This window comes from Anas platyrhynchos, chromosome 30 (assembly GCF_047663525.1).
Source record: "Anas platyrhynchos isolate ZD024472 breed Pekin duck chromosome 30, IASCAAS_PekinDuck_T2T, whole genome shotgun sequence".
Lineage (NCBI taxonomy): Eukaryota > Metazoa > Chordata > Aves > Anseriformes > Anatidae > Anas > Anas platyrhynchos.
In genome coordinates, this window is record NC_092616.1 from 1638535 (window position 1) to 1658378 (window position 19844).

The 19844-nt window shown below is 44.8% G+C and overlaps 1 protein-coding gene across 1 annotated transcript in view; it reads left to right on the forward strand.

Moving 5' to 3' along the window:
* Nucleotides 1-10445: 10445 nt before the first annotated feature.
* LOC113841894 (acid-sensing ion channel 2-like) overlaps nt 10446-19844 on the forward strand; it is a 40220-nt gene continuing 30821 nt past the window's right edge. Inside the window, exon 1 of the mRNA XM_038172067.2 lies at nt 10446-11009. Within this exon, the coding sequence (XP_038027995.1) occupies nt 10446-11009 (564 nt within the window). The remainder of the gene's footprint in view (nt 11010-19844) is intronic.

Genomic DNA, 19844 nt, shown 5'->3' on the forward strand with positions numbered 1-19844 from the left:
ATGTTACATGTCAGGCTAGGGAGCACTGAAGAGGGTGCAAAATTATATTAGCTTCCAGGCAGGCATTGTGTAAGATTGCCTTTGTGTCTCTGAGAATTGCATCTGTGCGGAGCAGTCACAGGGGCAGTGCTTGTGCCTGATGCTATAGGGTAAGAAGTCTTTCATGGTGGGACCATAAATGTTGTGTCAAAGGTGGAGTACAGTGAGAGAGGTGATATCTTTTATTGGACTGACAGATAGAGTCAGAAAATAGAAGAGTTTTGGTATACACCCTCTTCTTGAGGTCTATAAAACACAGCTCTTTACAACCATAAAAAGTCAAGGAAGAGAAACAAACCTCAAGCTACTGCCATCCAGCAACACAGCTAGCAAGGCTGGGAGAAGGAACTCATCTGGACAGCACACATGTGAAGTACTTCAGACCTCAACAGCACAGCCTTGACCTGGGCAACAGCCCCTTGCCCTCTCCCAGCACCTTTGGCTCAGGACAGACCCAGCGACAGGACATGAGTTGCCCAGGACTGGTGGTATTGAGTGGATGGAGCTTATGCCCCCATTCCTCCACCTGGAAAATACTGAATTTCTGCTGTGGGGACCCAAAGCAGACCTAGGCATGTAGCCAAGCAACACTCCCTCTTCCTGCCTTGTCCAAGCTCTGCACTTCATGCTGCCAAGTCTGCTGGGATCAAGCACCTTGGCAAAATGCAAGGTGCTGGGAGAGGCTGTTCAAATCAAGGCCTGATCTTGCTGTCCTACAGAAATGAAAAAAGCATGCTGCAGGCAGCAGCAATATAGCCACATCATATGGCCAGGTGTTTCATCCAGCCTCCACTGGGGTCCTGCAGGAAAAGGGCCAGATCATGAACGACTGAGAAACGTGCTCTTCACAAGTGGAGATAGTGCTCCAGTTCTCTGCTTGGCTGCACAAAGTGGGGTCTTGCCTCCTGACTGGGGGCTCTCTAGAGTTACTGCACAACATGGAAAACTTCTCCAACAGCTATAGGTGCTCCTCAAGGGTCTCTCACTGTGCAGAAGGCCATGGCTGTGGATGTGGCTGCTGGACAGGGGTACGCAGATCATCCTGTCATTGTCATGGAGGTGATTTGGGGAAGGTGCCCACCCACCTCTGCCACACCCTCCTTCCCCATACACGCAGCAAAGCTAATGCTACTGTGATGCTGCATGAAGAACATGGGGGTGTACTGTTGAAAAGTGCATGCTTTCAGCTAGGAACACACATTTCTTGGTTGTTCATTGCTTTGTAGTGGGGAAGATGTTTTGTTAGAAGGTTTCTTTTGCCTTCTCCCTAGATGCACAGTGCTATTTGCTTTCTGAATGTTAGCAAATCTGTCTGTAGCAGTACAGGAACAGAAAAGGCCAAATCCTGTCCCCTTCCACTGTGGGACTGTGCCTGTCTTGCATACCTCACCCTAAGTTTGGAGCAGTGACCTGGAAGTGCATAGATGTGCTGCCCAGTGCTGAAGCATCACAGAAAGCTCCTCTGAGATTTTTTTCTTTGCAGGCACTACCATCTAGTGCAGTGCACTGGAACTTCATGTTTTCTCCTACGATTTTGTTCTCCAATTGCACTCAGTCACTGGAGCTGGTGGAATACTTGGTGCTTAATAAAGTTGCCACTTCACAAAACTATTTATCCTTCTTAACCATTGCCAACAGCTCCCAAACTGGGCATGATTCCTACAGATTAATATAGTGATATATATAGCTATTCCTATAGTGAGGGTGATGGGACACTCACTGCTGGATTCACTTTTTCTGAAAGAGAATTTGCAAAGTGGTACTGGCTGCTCTAAATGGAAGTGATTTCGTCTTCTGGAGCATGACACAGGCAAGCAGGATAGTAGTGGGCAAGGGTAAGGAAAAGGGAAAATCATCGCCTTGCAAGAGGTTTGTGGGTGAACCACAAACCAAACAAGTAAAGGGTGTGGACATTTCTCAAGGACCTTTCTCAAGAGCACCAAATACATTGAGTCAAACCATTCCACCAGGACAGGCCCTTCTTCAGTGCTAGGTACTTTACAAATTTAATCTTAGATATTCTTGATTTTTCTATGATCTGGCTCATTTTTCATAGTAATTGCCATGTAACAGATAACAGTGCAGGCATGGTGGTATAGAAGGCCTTTGCTCCCCAAGCCTCATTGCTGGATAAGCTGCAGGAAGGGATACTGGAAGATGCAGGAAGGGATACTGGAAGATGTCTTTCCTGACAAAGGTCTCAGTGTTGGAGTGGACCATGCCATGTGTGGTGGTTTCACTCCAGTGTTCTGATATCACTCCAGTGTTGTGGAGTTTGTGTTTGTTGTGTCTATTGCTGCATAGTACAGAGCAGAGCACTGTGTGGGCTGCTGCAGGGAAAGGTGACTCCATCCCAGACAGACCCAACACACCATGACTTTTACTAAGGACTTTTGGAGCTAATACCTGCAGGGGTTACAGGCTAAGCTGGAGAACTTGCCTTTTCTTTGTGGACCAGACTGTGGAGCAGGGCACTGCCAAATTGCCACCTGTTTGCACTGTCAGTGTCTGGGGCAGCCCTCCATCCCTGATGGCTGCTCACAGTTGAGCAGAAGTTTCAAGCAGTGGAAATAAAATGACATTATTCCAGGCAGAGCTGATTTCATGAAAAATGCATTGTCTTTCTACAGCTTCAACAAAAATTCATTAGCTGCTGCCAGATTTAATTAGAAGCCATCTATTAAGCCATCTATTCTCAAAACTTGGGAAGAACAGGCATGAGAGGGGAGTGAATACAAAAGGATTGAGATGCATCAGGTCTATGGCAGTGAATGAATTAACTGACTTTAACCATTTGCCTGTAAATGAAAATAGTCACGTCTCCTCCTCCTGAATGTGCACTGGAAAGTAATTAAATGGAAATATTAAAATGTCTATCTCTTTCTGATCTGGGTTTAGGAATCATTGCTTTGCTGTGGTTTTGTTTTGAATGTATAATTTTTGTCCCCAAACATGAGGCAAAGCTATTATTTTATTAGAATTTATGATTAAAACTATTAACCTTCCCTAAAAAATAGCGGTAATGTTGAGTTTCACAGAAAGTTACATTCAACAAAAGTTGTGGTGTAAATGCCTGAAGTAACTAGGAAAATAAAACTAACATTCACATTTTTAAGGAAAAGGTACAGCTTTGAAGAGGCTTTTAGGGTAGGGCATAACTGCATTATCTGAGCGTTCCCTAGGCTCCCAACCTTAGATGCTATCGCGCTGGGGAAACTTGGTGTGCTAGCTCTAAGGAACACCACGGAGCGTAGAGTGGAGTGGAGACACCACGGCTAGGCTCTGTAATCAGGTGGGGCCTCGACTGTTCTTGTGCACAAAGCTGCACTTTTTGCCACCCTAAGCCAAAGACCTGTCATGTTTTGACAAATGCTGTACCCTAGTGTACTTTTTGCTCATTATAATATCATTATAATACCAAAACACACCTCCATCCCAAAAGCTACCCGCCTCCAAGGTGCGACCACCCCCCACCGAGCATGCGCCCTGAATTTCTTGGAGCCTATTACTTTAAACGGAGACGGGAAAACTTTACACCAATCATAACTAAGATATGCTTGACTAGAGCCACTCAAGCTCCACCTAAAAGATAGAAAATAATATAAATTGGCCCAAGAGAGAGGGGATGTTAGGGAAGATACCATCGTCAGGGGAGATACCATCCCAAGGACATACAACATCCTTAGGACCTCCTGACTCCTGGGATCAGTCGACGGGCTGAGCCTCTCTTCCCCCCCCATTGGGACGCCTTTGGGTGAGATCTGAATATTTGCTTATAAATCTCTATAGAGTCTTTGATCCTTTTAACGCGTTTATTTCTAGGCTGTGCACCTGTAACACTTGTAACACCTGTGTTATTTCATGCATACTAGCTTGCTTTTGCAGATAGTCACTATCACCGGCAATCCAAAAGAACCTGATTATCTGTTGCTGTAATAAACCATACTTGATTGCATTGTGATAGCTCTCATTAATGCAAGTAGGGTGAGGGTGGTTATCCGTGATAGTTCAGTGTTCTGAATCTAACCAGACCCCCAGACGGTTAATGCATTGTTGGTGAATGTCTGAGCGGACCCCCAGGCGATTATTACGTTTTTGGTGAATGTCCGAACGGACCCCCAGTTTTGGTGAATGTCCGACTGGTTCAGTACTCTGAATCCAACCGGGCCCGTAACGGTTAATCAGCTACACCCCTTTAACGCGACAAAAGTGAAATGCTTCTGTTTAATTTAAAGATACTTCAAATATTGTTTGTTTCCTTGTTTTGCTTTGTTTGTTTGTTTGTTTGTTTTCCTGATGCCATTAACCAGGGAAAAGCAATTGCTCCTCCATCTTCTGGAGTGAGCTTTCTGTTCCTCCTATAGAGAGGAGACCAGCAAAGACAGCAGGGCTGGAGCCAGAGAGCAGACAGAGGGGAACAATCACCATGGCATGAAGTTAGCATGGAATGCCAGCAATGGACATCGAGGAGAAAGTGAGTGATGCTGTCTGGTCAGGTCATTGTAAACTTGCAAAACCTTTTACTGCTGGGTCAGGAAGCCCAGACTGCACAAGTAGATTTATTAATAACTGACATCAGAGGGAGTTGTTTTTCATTTCTTTGGGATGTCTGAAATATCAAGCAGGAAAAGTCAACTGCAGATGGAACAGATCATTTCAATTTAGGTCTTAGGTCCTTCTCCTTTTGGTTTTAATTTGTGATGTTTTCTTTTGGTGTTGTAAATTTGGACACAGTATTTGACATGAAAATCTTGCAAAAAAATCTATTGATCCCAGTCTGCATTTTTCCACATTGAAAATAGGCAAATCTCTGCTTCAGTTTTTCTGAGCCTTTCTTCTCTCTTAAGGTTACGTAGGACCTCAGTGAAACTCCCTGTCTTCCTGCTTCTCCCACTAATAGAGAAAGACAAGCACAGCAAATGTTTGAGCACCTCCTCACTCAGCTCCTGGAGGCCAGAACATGAATGATCTCAATGTGCTCATCAAGGATCCAGCCCTCTCCTGTGCTGCCATATGATGATGCCTACAGGTGATGAACAGGGCAAGTGTATATGATTTTCCTCTACTCCCCAGACACCCACATTTCCACTTAGAAGATTCCTGGGATGGTTTCTGTGTAACCACCAGCAGGTCTTTGTACCATGGGCTTCTCCCATGTCCTCCCCAGTCCACACAAAGCCTCATGCAATCTACATGTGTCTCTCTACCAACCTTGGATGAATACCTATGATAATTACTGAGCCAACATGCCTCTCTTGGTGAGCTGGATTACAGCCCCATTTTATGAAAGCTCAAGCTAATTTAAAGTGCTCTACACTAAGATCAGCTTGCCTCGTGGTTTGGTAGAACCAGGTATTGGGACTTGTGGCACCCCAAGAAGTATCACAGGTACAAGGATTTTTGCAAGAACTGTACAGAAATGAGTACACTGGAAAGTTGCCTGGCATGATGTCGCTCCACAAGAGCAAAAGGCATATGGTAAGGCCCTCTCCTGTCACATACTGGGCAACATGAAGGGAGTCTGGGCAGCTCCACTGAGCAGTAAAGCCTGTACAGCTCAGTTCTGCAAAGGGAAAACTCTGCTCTATGCAGTTATTTCTGTATCACTTTGCTCTGACTTAAATTATATCCAAAAGGAATACAGAAATTTAATCTATTCTTCCCTTTCAGAAATGACAAAGATTTAGGATGACACTTGTATTCTCAGTTCAGGAACAGCTCCTCTCTGGCATGGAAATAATCTTGCTGAAGAGTAAATACCATAATCTGGTACAGTCCCTGTCCACAGCTGCTTCACAGACCATTGAATAAACATCAACTAAGTCATCCAACACCCCGAAGGAAGGGAAGGGATTAGGCCCCTTCAGCACACTGGGAAGCAAAAACAAATTGATATATGTGCAGGCAGTAGCATAAGACCTGGGAAGCAGACACTGTGAGTAGACTTCTTCTCCCCTTCCTTATCCATCTCTCATTCCATAACAAGATGTTTAATGGTGTCGGGGACTCAGCTAGACATGTAAATTGGTCCCCACAATACATAGAAATTTGGGGAGTCTTTTTTAAGTCCAGCTGCCCTCCAGAACCCCATAATGAGGACCACCACTGACTTATGGAAATGGAACAATTTTTGCCAAATGAAGTTGAAACAGGCTTAAAGTAAACTTCCCAAGACTGACATTGTCTTGCATTCATATTGTCCTCCAGTGCATCACCAGAGACCTAACCCAAGCTCCAGAAGCCTCTGGAAAGGCAGAGGCTGAGCGCAATTCATGCCATAATCATGGCACAGCTCCTGGCTCTGCATTGGTTGGGACCAAGCACCACCACCATGCTGCTGGCATTGCCAGTGTCACATCCCAGGGCCACCAGCACCAGTGAGAGGAAGTGGATGGGAGAGCAGCAGTGAGAATCACACCTCCATTATAACAGCCCTGAGCAGCCTTATTAATTCACTCTAATGATTCAAGCTGGGATTTGCTCTTGATAAAAGCAAAAGTTTTCTACCTGCTGGCTGAACAAAGTCAGTTAGGGCTGGGAAATCTTGACATGTCCTTGTGGCGCTCAGCAGGAGCTTGAAGCTGGATCTGAAAGCTGCTCATGACTGTGACATGCCGGGAGCAGAGCCAAGTCCCTCTTTCTCTGCTCAAATGATTGAAGCTTTTGTATCAACATCAGCTTCTCTTTTCCTCTGACAAGAACATGTCACTAGAGTAAATGGCTCGGATGTTTTGAGTTTCCTATACAAAGCACTTCCCAGAGCAAATGTTACATAAGCATGGGGGATGTGCTGATATCCTGATGGGGGACATCCCCCTTCAGGACCCTCCGTGGGGGTCTCCTTGTGCATTGCTCTCTGCACTCCCTTTGAATACCCTGGAGATTTTTTTGACCCAACCAGACCCAGGGAACAAATCAGCTCATCCTAAAGCAGATCCTTACTAGGGCCTCTGTGGTGTCTGCTGGGAGCTGGGACCCCCAACTCACATCCCAGCTTTGCTCTTTTGGCAACAGGAAAAACAATTGCTTTTTAAATTGATTTTCTTTTTCTTTTTCTTTTTTTTTTTTTCTCAGTTCAGTTACTTGAGGAAAGACAAACAACGTTGCCATAGTAATAAAAAGCTGGGTTCTTAGTTTGTGGGATTCTTTGTCTTAATTATTCTGAATCGTAGTTCTGTGAAAATTGCGTTCTTTGGAGAGTTTGAGTTGGGAGCCATGCCAGCACTGAAGGAGAATTTAAAAATAGAAAAAAGGTGATGAAGATATTAATGAATTTATATTTATTATAATTATGTTATAACTATATTATATATTTCAGTGAGTTTTCCTTGCCTATTTCACGTGCCAAAAAGTGTAAATGCCTGGTGTTATCCAGACAGAAGCACCTGGAATGGCCCCTAAACTTGAATTATTTCTGAGTAATTCAAGGTGCTTTCATAGGCTTTTCAAAGAACAGGCAGAACCAACACCTACAAGTCAAAACAAAATCATGTAAAGCTTAACAGGGAATGAGTACTTGATTCCAGGGGTCATTTAAAAGGGGAGATGCCAGAGGAAAATTTTCATACATTACATTTTTCATTCCCAAATATCCAAGCACAAGACACAGGCTAGAAGCAGCATTGCCTTCATTTTGTAATGTAAAAACATCTTGGCTTGCTCAGCATCCCTCAGCATGGCAATGGCATGTGAGGATGGAGCTGGAGGCCCAGTAGATAAATATGGCCCCGGAGAGAGCTAATAAATCCAAGTTATTGCAGAGGTGCTGGGAATGTCAGAGCAAGTGGGACAGGCTTTGACTGCTGAAAAACACTGCTTCAAATCCAATATTCCATTTCTGTAATAAAATCTGCAGATGTAATTAAGTTGGTTTGCAAACTCTGGGCTGGTTTGGGCTTGGAGTGATCTCTGTGCGCAGGGGAAGCCTCTTCCCCTGTCACCAGTGAGGTGACCAGGGGGAAAATGATCTTGTCTCTGCCCTGGAGAGATGGTGAGAGGGAGGGGAGGCAGCTCTGGTGCTACAGCCCCTCTGCCCTGAGCTGTCTTACTTCTGGTTCACACCTTGCTTGGATCTGCTCTGTGGTGTCTTCTCCACCCCTCCTGGACAGTACAGGGCAAGATACAGGAGGCTCCTAAGGTTTCAGAGAACCATTATGATGCTCTGAAAGACCTAGCAGTACATTCAGCTCATAGCCACAGAAAGGGCTTTCTGGGTGACTGTTCACAAGTCCTTTGGCATCTCTTTGCCTCAGTTTCCCTGGTGTAAAATGGACAGACCAGCATTGCACTGCCTGTGTCAAGTTGCGTGGCTCAGCCTGAGAAATGCTCCAACAGGATGCTTTAGGCTGGGAGATGACACAGCTGGGATTTGGCTGCCAGGGCCAGATGTGGGTTTGGTTGTAGCAAAAGCAGAAACTGCCTCATTTTGGTGTTATCTCAAGGTGAAAAGCATCAAGGGAGGACAGGGCAGCTCATGGTAATGTTGGCTGATGTCCCTGAAGGGACTCGGGTGTCCACTGGTGGAGATAAAGCAGCTGATGGGCCAAATGTAAAATGTGGGGCTCTTTCAGAGTCTACTCTGATGATAACAGGACCAAAACTGGGCTCATTTTACCCTGGATAATCTTTGAGTCTGCCCTTGAGATATCTTCACAGGTGGCTGAGAGCCACTGGGTGTCACACCACAGACTGTGGCAGGCTCTGTCTGTGCTTTCACCCTCTGTTCCCACCTCATCTGAGCTGGGAATGTCACTTCCTGAGTGCCACCACAGCCCCCGAGATGCTCACCTGCCATACTGCTGGATGCTGTATGGAGAGACAAAGAGTTTTTCTCTTCTGGATCTCTGAAAAAAAAACAGGCAAAAATGCAGCTGTGCACAGAGCAAATGTGGAATGGAACTACCCCAGACCCTGCTCAGCCGCAGGGCTGAACCCTGCTCATTCCTATCTCCTACAGTGTGCAGTAAAGCTGCTATCATGGCTGGAGGCATTGTTGCAGGATTTTGCAGTATCTCTCATGTAGGAAAATTTTCCCAATTTGCCCCCCCCCCAACATCCCTGTTCCTCCAAACCTACCATCTGAACCCATATCTAGGAGCAGCTTCCTGAATGCATCCATCATAACTGCCTTCCAGAGGCAAGAAAAAAAAAAAATCTGGATGCTGCTGTCTGACTGTCTTCCAAATCCTGAGCTCAGGGTCCACAGGTGCTGCTTGGAACAGCAGCCCTGGTCCTACCAAGATGTGGACACTGATGAACCCACCAGTGGGCAGGAGCCGGGGGGAGTACAATTGCAGTCCCTTGAGTCCTGCCCTCCCTGGGATCTCACCCTGCCGCGGGGCTCCAATTGATGCCGGGCTCCGATTGATGCATGACTCACAGCTCTCACACTTCGCCTGCCAGGAGTCCTGAAGTGCAGGGAAGCTCTAAGACAGAGGAGAGGTGTTGCAGCTCCTCTCCCCTTCCACCTCTCCCCTTTCCATCCTCTTCTGATTTCTTTTTCTTTTTCTCTGAGCTGCTGCACAGCAGAGGAGAGGCTTCATGCTATCCACCCTTCTCTGCTCTGCATGTGGATGTGTGTGCATGGAACGGAGCAGCTTTGCCTCCCCTCCCCACTCCCGCTTTTCTTTTTTTTTTTTTCTTTTTTTTTTTAACCTTTCCCCTCCCTCTCTTTTTCCTCTCTTACTCCTCTTGCATTCTCCCACTGAATTAGCTGCCCAGCTTTCCCTGAGAGAAACACTTGGAAATAACACTGGCAGCAGCACAGGGTGGCTTTCTGGGGAGGAGGCATATTTCTTGGAGCCCTGCCCAAGCCAGAAGGGTGGGGAGGAAAAAAGATGATCAAATCCAGCAGCATTGTCAGAGCACAGGAAGGATGGTGCGATTGGTCTGAAAGCCCTGCTGCGCTGCAAGCCATCGGCTCCGGGTAGAGACATCCTTGGGCTTTACGCACTAGTTAACAGGTTTTGAGCTGCCTCGGCTTGTTTTAAGCTCTCCCTCTTGCTTAATCTCATCTCTGCTCAGATGTGTGTGCGTATGCATGCGTGCATGCATGTGTGTGTGTGGGGGGGGGGGAGGACTTTATTTCTATTGGCTTGGCTTTCACTTCCCACCCACATCTCTTCCACATCACCTTGGTGTCTCCCTAAATAAAACCAGCCCTTCTTATCGCACCGAGGAAATCAAGAGATAGAGTTTGAATGGATTTTCGTATAAATATTTACCCCTACAAAGGTACTGCTGAGCTGGTGGGATAAACTCAGAGCAGCTGGCCTGAGACTCATCTCATCTCTCTCTCCCCTAATAGGGTTTGATTACTTTCCAGAGGGGAGGGGAGAGATACGGATCCCAGTTCCAGCTACAGACTGACCCAAAAAGCAGTGCCAGGATTTCGCTAGCTACTCTGCATGGATCTGAAGGACAGCACCAGTGAGGGCAGCATGGGGAGCATGCAGCCTTCCAGTATCCAGATTTTTGCCAACACCTCCACGCTCCATGGGATCCGTCATGTCTTTGTCTACGGGCCAGTGACCATCAGACGCCTGCTCTGGACCTTGGCCTTTGTGGGCTCACTGGGGCTCCTCCTGGTTGAGAGCTCAGATCAAGTGGCTTTCTACTTCTCCTACCAGCATGTGACCAAAGTGGACGAGGTAATGACTAACAGCCTGGTCTTCCCCACTGTCACCATCTGTAACCTCAATGAGTTTTGCTTTTCCCGGCTCACCACCAATGACCTGTACCATGCTGGAGAGCTTCTGGCCCTGCTCAATGTAAACCTGCAGATCCCCAACCCTCACCTGGCTGACCCGGCCATCTTGGCCATCCTTCAAGAAAAGGCCAACTTTAAGCAGTATAAACCAAAAGTTTTCAACATGCAGGAGTTCCTGGCACGGGTTGGCCATGATCTGAAGGATATGATGCTGTACTGCAAATTCAAAGGCCGAGAGTGCAACCATGAGGACTTCAAAACTGTGAGTATGAGCAGATGTTCTGCTTTTCTCTACTCTGGGTGTGTGGACGGTGCTGGTGCAGGACCAGGACAGCTAGGATGTCACTGACCAACCTGCGTCAGCATGGTGCAATGAGCAGATAGTGTCTGTCAGGCTCTGGCATGGCAGAGGAGAATGAGGCATCCTGTTGAGTTGAAGTTTATTTGCTGGAGTCCTTCATTTGCTTCTTCCAGGCATGGCATGGGGTGATGTGGGGGCAAGCAAGGGATCTGCAGCAGGTCCACCATCCATCTTTCAGGAGACACACAGCTCCCAGGGTGTTTGGTGTCAAGCTGGGGCATCAGATGGGTCCTGCTGAGCAACTAAGGGGGCTTGTGAGGTCTCTTGCTATGGTCAGTGAGAGGGCTGGAAAGAGGCCAGAGAGACTGGAAGGCATTTGAGGATGGTCTGAGCAACATCCATAAGCCAACTGAATTTCCTTGGGTGTTTGTACCCTTGCTGAAATTGTGGCTTCTGATCTAACTGGAAGGGGAATTTTTCTGCTTGTTCATTGTGGCTGTGGCTCATAAATCCTAGTTTGCTGCAGTGTGGCCAGCAACCAGGTCCCTTCTTGGTGTTGTTTTAGAAAAAGGGAAAAAAATAAAATAAAGAAGAAAAGAAATCAGGTTCTGCTCTTATTCCAGCCTGCTCTCAGGCTGGCAGGGAGGTGGAGAGTGCTGGGTAGCCTGAGGATCCTGAAGGCAGCAGACACTGCTCAGCTTATGGCTTCTGGGTGACACCCTGAAAGCAGTGCAGGCTGGCATGGGCATCTCAGCTGGCAGGCATTGTCAGCGTGAAATAGGAAGAAAAAGTAGGTTGCTTGGAAGAGGTGATCCCACCCATGCACTGGTGGTTGAGAGAGGGGCTGCAGAAGGGGCTGCTCCCCCCAAACTGGTGTCTTGAATCCTGCCTCAGCAGAGCTGCAGGCATGAGGCATGGGATGAGGCTAAGTTGTACTTTGCTCTTAGACCAAGCTGGATGGCTCCTTCTCACTGATTCTCCCTGGCATGCCCTGGTTGGGGGCTTGGTGACCCTGGAGTCAGCAATGCCGACAGATCTCAGCCCACTGTTTCTCTGGGAGTAATGCTGTTTTTTCTGCTCCATGTCCTGCAGACAGGCAGGGGCTGTAACAGGTTTCGTAATGTTTGCCAGTAGGATTTTGGTCTGTTTTTAGGAGAAGAGAGTATTTTGTGTCTCTGATGCTTTTGGATCCCCCAGCAAATGAGTCCAACTGATTCATGCTCCAGAGTCACTGCCATTACCTGGACTGTGCTCTCTTTCAATGTCTGAGCAGGAATGTTTTGTCTGATGTCTCAGTTGTTGCCTGTGCGTAACCCTGATGCCATACCCATTTTGGACTGGATAACAGGCAAACTGCTCCTTTTCTTCTGCTTCTTGGGCAGATCTGATCAGAGGTAGGGTGGTAGGTCTCATTCTCAGATGAGACAGGAGCTCTCGCTAGCTTCCATAGGAAACAAGAACTGTAATTTCCATGGCCACTTAGTTTTTGAGGTAGCTGCTTCTGAAACAATGTTTTTTATTTCCATGGGTACACAGCAGTTTCCAGAAAGGTTAAACTCTCCCTGGCTGCTAAATAAATCCCTGTTCTCCTAAATCAGGTTAGGGCCAGCTAGAAACATATGGGCCGACAGCTCTTGTCCTTGTTAAAGCACTGCAGAGATTCAGAAACAGGGAAGTGAAACACTTTAGTCCGTTATGCAAAGCAACTCCTAGATGATACAGAAGACATTGTCTTCTACACCTTTCTAACACAGAGAAATATGTTAAAGGAGATGCTGAAAGCACAATTAGGTTTTCCAGTCTCACTGACTTGAGGCACTCCCTTAGGTTAGGGAAATCCAGGGAGCTGTGCTCAAAAGGGACTGAACAGCCTTGTTTTCCTTCTAGACTGTGCTTCTAAGAGACAAAAGACAGCAAAAAAAGCCTGCTTAAATGCTAAATAGATCTTTCTGGAGGGAGCATGCTGTTAAGGTCTTTGAACTGCCTCTGTGCTGAATCAGAACCTCCAGTTCTGGAGGAATTTTGTGTTTAATCATCAACAACCTGTTGCAACTTTGTGTACGGACTGTGTGGCAGCTTATCCATTCTGCTGCATTGCCAGTTGGAAAGAGGGAAGCATCATCACTGAAGGCTGATTTCTTTCCTCTCAGGAAGCAGAGAGTGTAAATCCCAGAGCAGTTCTGTAATACGTCATCCTGATGAAGAACTTCAGCTCTCTCTTTCCATACTCCCCAAATTCATGCAACTGGGAGAAGAAGAAGTAGGAGTTTTGCAGTAGGAAGCTGCATCAAAGCAGAAAACTCTGCAATAAGATGCTCCTGAGGAAGTTAGTGCCGTAGTGGCAGCTGGTCACCTGTCCCACTTAGAGTATGTATCTATGTGTGTTGTATGCAATGCTGCATGGGAAAGCAGATGCCCATGAAAACATGGCAGTGCCCTGGCACACTGAAAACGTGAATTTACTTTCCCTCCTCCACTTCCGTGTTCCAGTTCTTTGTTGCAGATTTTTTAACAGGATTTGAGCTGTGCTCTCCTTGCACTCAATGTTCCTTCTCCCCAGATGATGTCTAATGCTTTTCAGACAACAGGTCCCCATATTATGGCCTGCTCAGAAGCATGAGTCCTTTAAGCTTTTCTGCAGAGATACATCCAAAGGGAACAGCAAGAACTTAGCAGAACATGTGCTGATTCCTGAACTGGCATGGCAATGTACTGAGCAGCAGATAAGATAATGCTGTAGGCAAGGTAATAAAGAACAAGAAATTGGCAGAACGAGCTTCAGCAAACCTATTCCTTTATTGTATTTGGAGGAGGAAAACCTGATAACAACATCAGCAGCTGAGGAAATTCCCTCTTTTTTTTTTTCTTTTTTTTTTTTCTTTTTTTTTTTTTTTTGTGTATTGCTCCTTCCAGGAGGTCTCTATTGAAAATGACCTCACAGACGGCATCTTTCTGGAGGAGCTGTGCTCATGCTGCTCAACATGACATTAAAGTCTTCCCAACCTACTGCTGCTGAGAGTGATAAAGCTGTGACTCGTCAGCCCTAGACACACAGCTGTGGTTTTCTGGTTATCTCTATGAGTGTGCTGGACCAAAGCCTCCTTCCTGGGTCTGCACTCATGGCTTGTGGTCCTTTGCCAATCCAATATGGGATGAACTGAGCAGTGGCAAGGGGACCTTGCAGGAGAATTTCTATGGGTGGCACAGCAAACACATGGAGTAACAGGGGAGAAAAATCTATGAAAACTGTTTCACCCCATGGGGAAAAGGGAGAATGACAGATGGCGTGGTGGGGTTGCAGATATCTAGAATATGAGGAGCATGGGGAATAGGATATCTCAGTCTCAACTTGCTGAGAAAATTAGCCCCAGCAGCCAAGCCCTGCCTGAATGATTCAAGATACAGCAGTGACTGCGCATTTTGGTATGTGAGCAAGTGTGGTGGTTTTACTCAGGTGGGTAGTTGAGCTCCACCACAGCCACTCTCTCACTCCCCCTCCTCAAAGAGAAAGAGGGAGAAAATACTGTTTCTCACTCCTCTCTCTCTCCCAGCTTCTGTATAGCCATGTTTGTTTGTTTGATTGGTTGGTTGTGGTTTTTTGTTTGTTTGTTTTTGTTTGTTCATTTGTTTGTTTTGTTTGTTTTTTGTTTGTTTGTTTGTTTTCCCCTTTCTCTCACAGAGGTGTAAACAACATCACTTATTGGTTCAACTCTAGTCAGCAGCAGGGCCTTTACCTAACATGGGGCAGCTTCTAGATTCTTCTCAGAGAAGCCACCAGTATGGCCTCCTGCTACCAAAACCTTGCCATGTAAACCCACTACGTTAAGGTTTTTCTGTCATGTCATTTGATAAATAGAAATTGTAGCATGTACTTCCCCACACGTCCATCTCGTTTCAGAGGTAACACAATAACTTAGCTTGTGCCTGCTATGCTTACATTGCCGGGTGTCTATTTATTTTCCATGTCTGTGACAATCGAAGGCTACAACTCATTTATTTTTAATACACATTCTTGCTGATAGACAGTGTCCACATAATGGAGAGCATTTCATGTGAATACTTCTATTCTGAGACGCAAGTTTATGTCAATCTATCAGTCACTCTCTATGCATATATTTTCTGCCATTCTTTCTAGAGTACACATGAGGCCACTATATAGTAAATAGCTTTTGCTTTTTAGGCTGATTAGTCCATTCTCATCTTCCATTAAACAACTTCCACTTTCCTCAAAAATAAGTAAATAAATAGAAATCATGATGTTGTCTGCTTGATTCAGAAAAACATGACTGTAATACACAATAAATGTTTGTTCATTGTCTTTTGTATTATAAAAAAAAGGAGTTCTGTTTGAGGAGCTGGAGTTGCGAAACCTCCCTGCTGAAGTAAGGAGCTGGATAATGCTTGGCTAGACACTATGAAAATTCTTTTGCTTAATGTAACAAAAAAGGGAACCCCCTCCCCTTCTCTCCTTCTGCATCTCAGTTGCCTCTTTTGTTTAAAGACCCTGCTGCAAAGCTCATGTAACCATCTCCTGAGAAGTTGCTAACCTAGCGTATCAACATCCTGCCTTCCTGTCTCACGCTGGGCCAACATGACCAAATAAAAAAAGAAGTTGAACCACAACGCCGAGGAAGACTACGGCCTTCATCTTCACGACCACCAGAGGGACAGAGATGACCCCCTAGCAACAGTGTGCGCAGTCGCAGAATATACCAGTACGTGCTGCATAATCCCGGAATTACCAAGATATAAAAAGGGACCCTGGCGGGGGTGAGGTGCACGCCGTTGGCGGAGCCGAGACTCCCCGGCCTCCCAGCGCTGTTTTGCTTGCTGTTGGCTTACTCAATAAATTCCTTTCTATTATTAATGCAATGCTCTCTGAAAATTAATTAAGGGGGCAATTTATAACAATGACCACTTTATATTTAATATTTTTTCTGAAAATCATGACTTTTTCCAAAGTTTGCCTCAGTCCGTTAAAGATGCCAAAATGGGATCTGCCATTTTCTGCTAACTTTTACACAAATAAACGGTTCTTGCACTAGAAGAGCAAATATTTCTGCATCTTTCTGAGTCTGTGCTTAAACACCTTGTGTTTGCACATGCTGTTGAATATTGGTGCCTGGTCTTAGGCACGGGAGGGAATGCAGGGTTATTGTGTTCCTGTTGTAGGTGCCTGAGTTCGGTGTCTAAAAGTAGATGGATTGTATCTGGGTCATATATCTGGCTTATGTACAAACCTCATCCTTGAGAAATGTAGACCTTTATTCTACCCAACATTAGCCTTGTCTAAATTTTTCTGTCCCTCAGACATCTAGTTGTAAAATGATTATGGTAGGTCTTGTCCATGGAGCTGATGGGCTTTGTACTTCCTTAATTTATTACAGAATATTGGGATAATGATTTGAAATTCACCAGAAAGGTTCTTGGGAGGATATCTGTTGTGATGAGTATCTGTTCACAAATATAAAAGTTTCCTGTGTAACTTGAATGGATATTGAGGTTAAAAAATAAAGAAGATAAGCCTGTGGAACCTCTCAGTGGGGTCTTTTTGTGGCAAATCCAATTATAAGTCATTTAATACAGAAAGCATTTACACTGGATGAAACAACTCACGTAAGACCAAAAAATCAGAGGTGTAAGTTATTTACTTGAGATGTGGGTCATCTGTGTCTGAGAGACTGCTTTGACTCAAGACCTGATCAGCTCAGTGATTAACTCTTCCTTAATTTTCTTTTTAAAAGTCTGTGGTTTGTTCTGATTTAAGCTGTTTCTTGACTGGGCATACTCCTCTTCTCATTAGGAGTTTTGGGAACAAAAACTAAAGATCTGATGTCACAGAAAAGAGCACATCTGAAGTATCAAAAACATCTGCAGATCAGTGGGCTGTGAGTGCAAAGGGAGACAAGACACCAGAGCAAGAAGGACAAAGCACTTCTGTGCCTAAGAGCCAGATGTGAGCTCAGCATTCCCTTGCCTATGGCCTTGGTTTATATGATGCACCCATCCACTTCATTTGATGAAGAGGAAGAGCCACTCTCATCTGTTAAGTGATGTCTATTCATCACAATTATTTGTCAGGAGGCCAAGTGAGTGTGGATTCCTCTGTCCCCCATCCACAACACACCTGCTAAGGGCTTTGCACATAAGATGGCATCTGGAGCTGAAGCAAAATGAAAACACTGCTGTGAGCAGAGAATAATGCTGTCAGATGAGGAGGAAATACTCAACAAGAAGGATTTCATCAGAGTTGCAAGGATGGAGACATTTGAGGGCTGCAGAGCTTCACCTGTTTTTTGTTTTTTTTTTTTTTTTTAATGGAAATTGCATGAGGTTTTCCCATGCATTGGAAATATCTCTGAGTCGGACTTTCTGCACATCAGCTCTCCTATCTGAAAAATGGGAGGAAATTACTTTTATCCATGGAGAGACACTGACAAGTAAGATGCTGGAAAGCTGTGAAGAGGCAAGGAAGTAAAACTCAGAGCTCAAGGTTGTGTCTTTAAGCCACAGTGTTCTATTGTTTCTTTGCTGTCTGCAGTGGACAAAGTGTTAAATGACCTGAAGCAGTCAAATGTACCTGTGCTCTTTCTACATGAACCACATTTAAATATAGTCATGCCTAAAACTGTAAGTGAAGACTAGGAAAAAACAGGGACATATTAAAAAAAACAACATGGTTTCTATCTGGAGAGAGAAACTGGAGCAACATAACTTGTCCTGACCTTCCTCCATATACCTCATGCAAGTTCTCCATTGAGACTTCTTGAGAAATAATATATAACCTCCCAGATATTCACTTTTGTGGAATTTTGTGCTTATTTGACCAAGTGCATGCTAAAAACCATGATGTGACTGCTGTGAAACCATGTTGTATATTTACTCTAAGTGCTCCTAGCAAAGCACTGGCCATTACAGGTCAGTGTCTGTGATCCCAATGGAAGGCAATGGGCACAAATAAAACTGGTGATTGTAAACAAAGGCAGGAGAAGTTCTTAATAAAAGAGAAAGCAGGTCTGACTTCAGTATTGGCCTGAGTGGCTTCTTGAGGTCCCTTCCAAACTGAATTATTTAATGTATACATATATCTATATACATTATAAAGTATATCATATATTTCCATAATAAAAAGTGGGTACATACCTACTGGGTTTTGTCCCATGTTGCTATTTGTCATGCTTAATTCACTCAATCTTTACTGTGAGCATGAAAAATAATTTTGAGAGGCAGTTACCCTCCCTGTTGTGAGCCTTGCATATAAGTTTGAGTTTATGTTATTGACCTGAGGAAAAAAATATGGCATTAAATGCACAGTTGTTGATGACTCTCTGCATTGAGCATCTGAGGCATTCACAACTCTGATACCATAATAATGATACCTCACAGTCTCTCTGGGTGGGTGTCTGTCCTTCTCCATCTTCTGGAACCATTACCATGCAGTTTGAAAGGAGACAGCAGAGATACCCTGAAAAAAATACCTCAAGTGCATTGTTCAGCTCCTCTTTGCAGAAAAAGCATGCCTGACAGCTCTCCAGGAGTGCAGCCAGTTGCAGGACAGCAGGGACAGAGGGCACAGAGGTATCTCCATCTCCTCTGGCAGAACCTGGTGTCCAGAAGCTTTGCATGGCTAGTCCGTCCTGTGCCTTTGCAAAAACATTTTTTAAAGGAATTTATATCTGGAGTGCAAGCCAGACCAGGCTTGGTTGTCACAGCAGCATTATGCATGAATTGGCTGTAATGGGGACACACAGTCAGTGTGTAGGCAATAAAATGCTCAGCTGCTGTGATAAGGTGGGACCAAGCAGGTTGTCAGGTGGATGTCACAGCTCTACCAATTGTATATAGTTTTCAAAAGAGATAGCAAGTATTTTGCCTAGTTTCATTGATTGTTCTTTTAAGATTGCTGTGACATTTTGTGTGGATTTCCATAGCAAGAGCTCTTTGGAAAACCACATCCATGAGAACTCCTTGCCTGAAAGACAAACAGAGCTATGAGAGCTGTGTAGTGGTGAGAATGAGGGAATGAAGGTCCTCCCATAGATTCAGAAGGATTAAAACATGAACAGTGGCTATATTTACAGGTTGCAAAAATTGTCGGCTATTTTGCCACCTGCATCTGCTGAGAGGTTTATTTTAATTATTATTTAAAAAGTTTTAAATGTATTCTCTTTATTGAGGGATATTCTCTTTATTGCGGGATGAACACAACCTGAAAGGGACTTGGCCCATCCAGGTATTTTCATGTAGAACAGAAGTTGCTTCATTGATGACTCCTGTGGATGAGACAGTTCTTCATGGAAATTTCCTTCCTTTTCCACTGTACTGGCTCCTTAGGGGCTGGAATTTGAGAAGAAAATCAGAAATAAAAAAGACTGAGCCAAATTCAATTGACTCACCAGGTGTTTCTTCAGATCAGCTTGACCTGCACATGAGAAGGTGATTCCAGGTTCTGCCCAAGCAGGGTGAGCTTCATGCCAAGCCTGTGCAATTTCCTCTTAGCCAGAAGGTTGCTCAGATCGCACTTCCAGCATGGGTTTTTTAGAAAATGGAGTTTGTCCTGAGGGAAACTGGCAGCTCAGAGTCTGTCTTTATTGCGTATCTGGAAAACAGGCAAACAAACAACCAAACCAACAACAAGAAAACAAACTAGGTTGAAGGCCAAAAGTTTTATTGAGATGAAGTTTTAGTCAGTTTTAAAAATCTGAATTTTCATGGTGCTTTTTTCAAATATATTAAACGCTTGGCAATATAAATGAAAGCAATATAAAGATAGGCATGAAATTAAATGAATTTAAA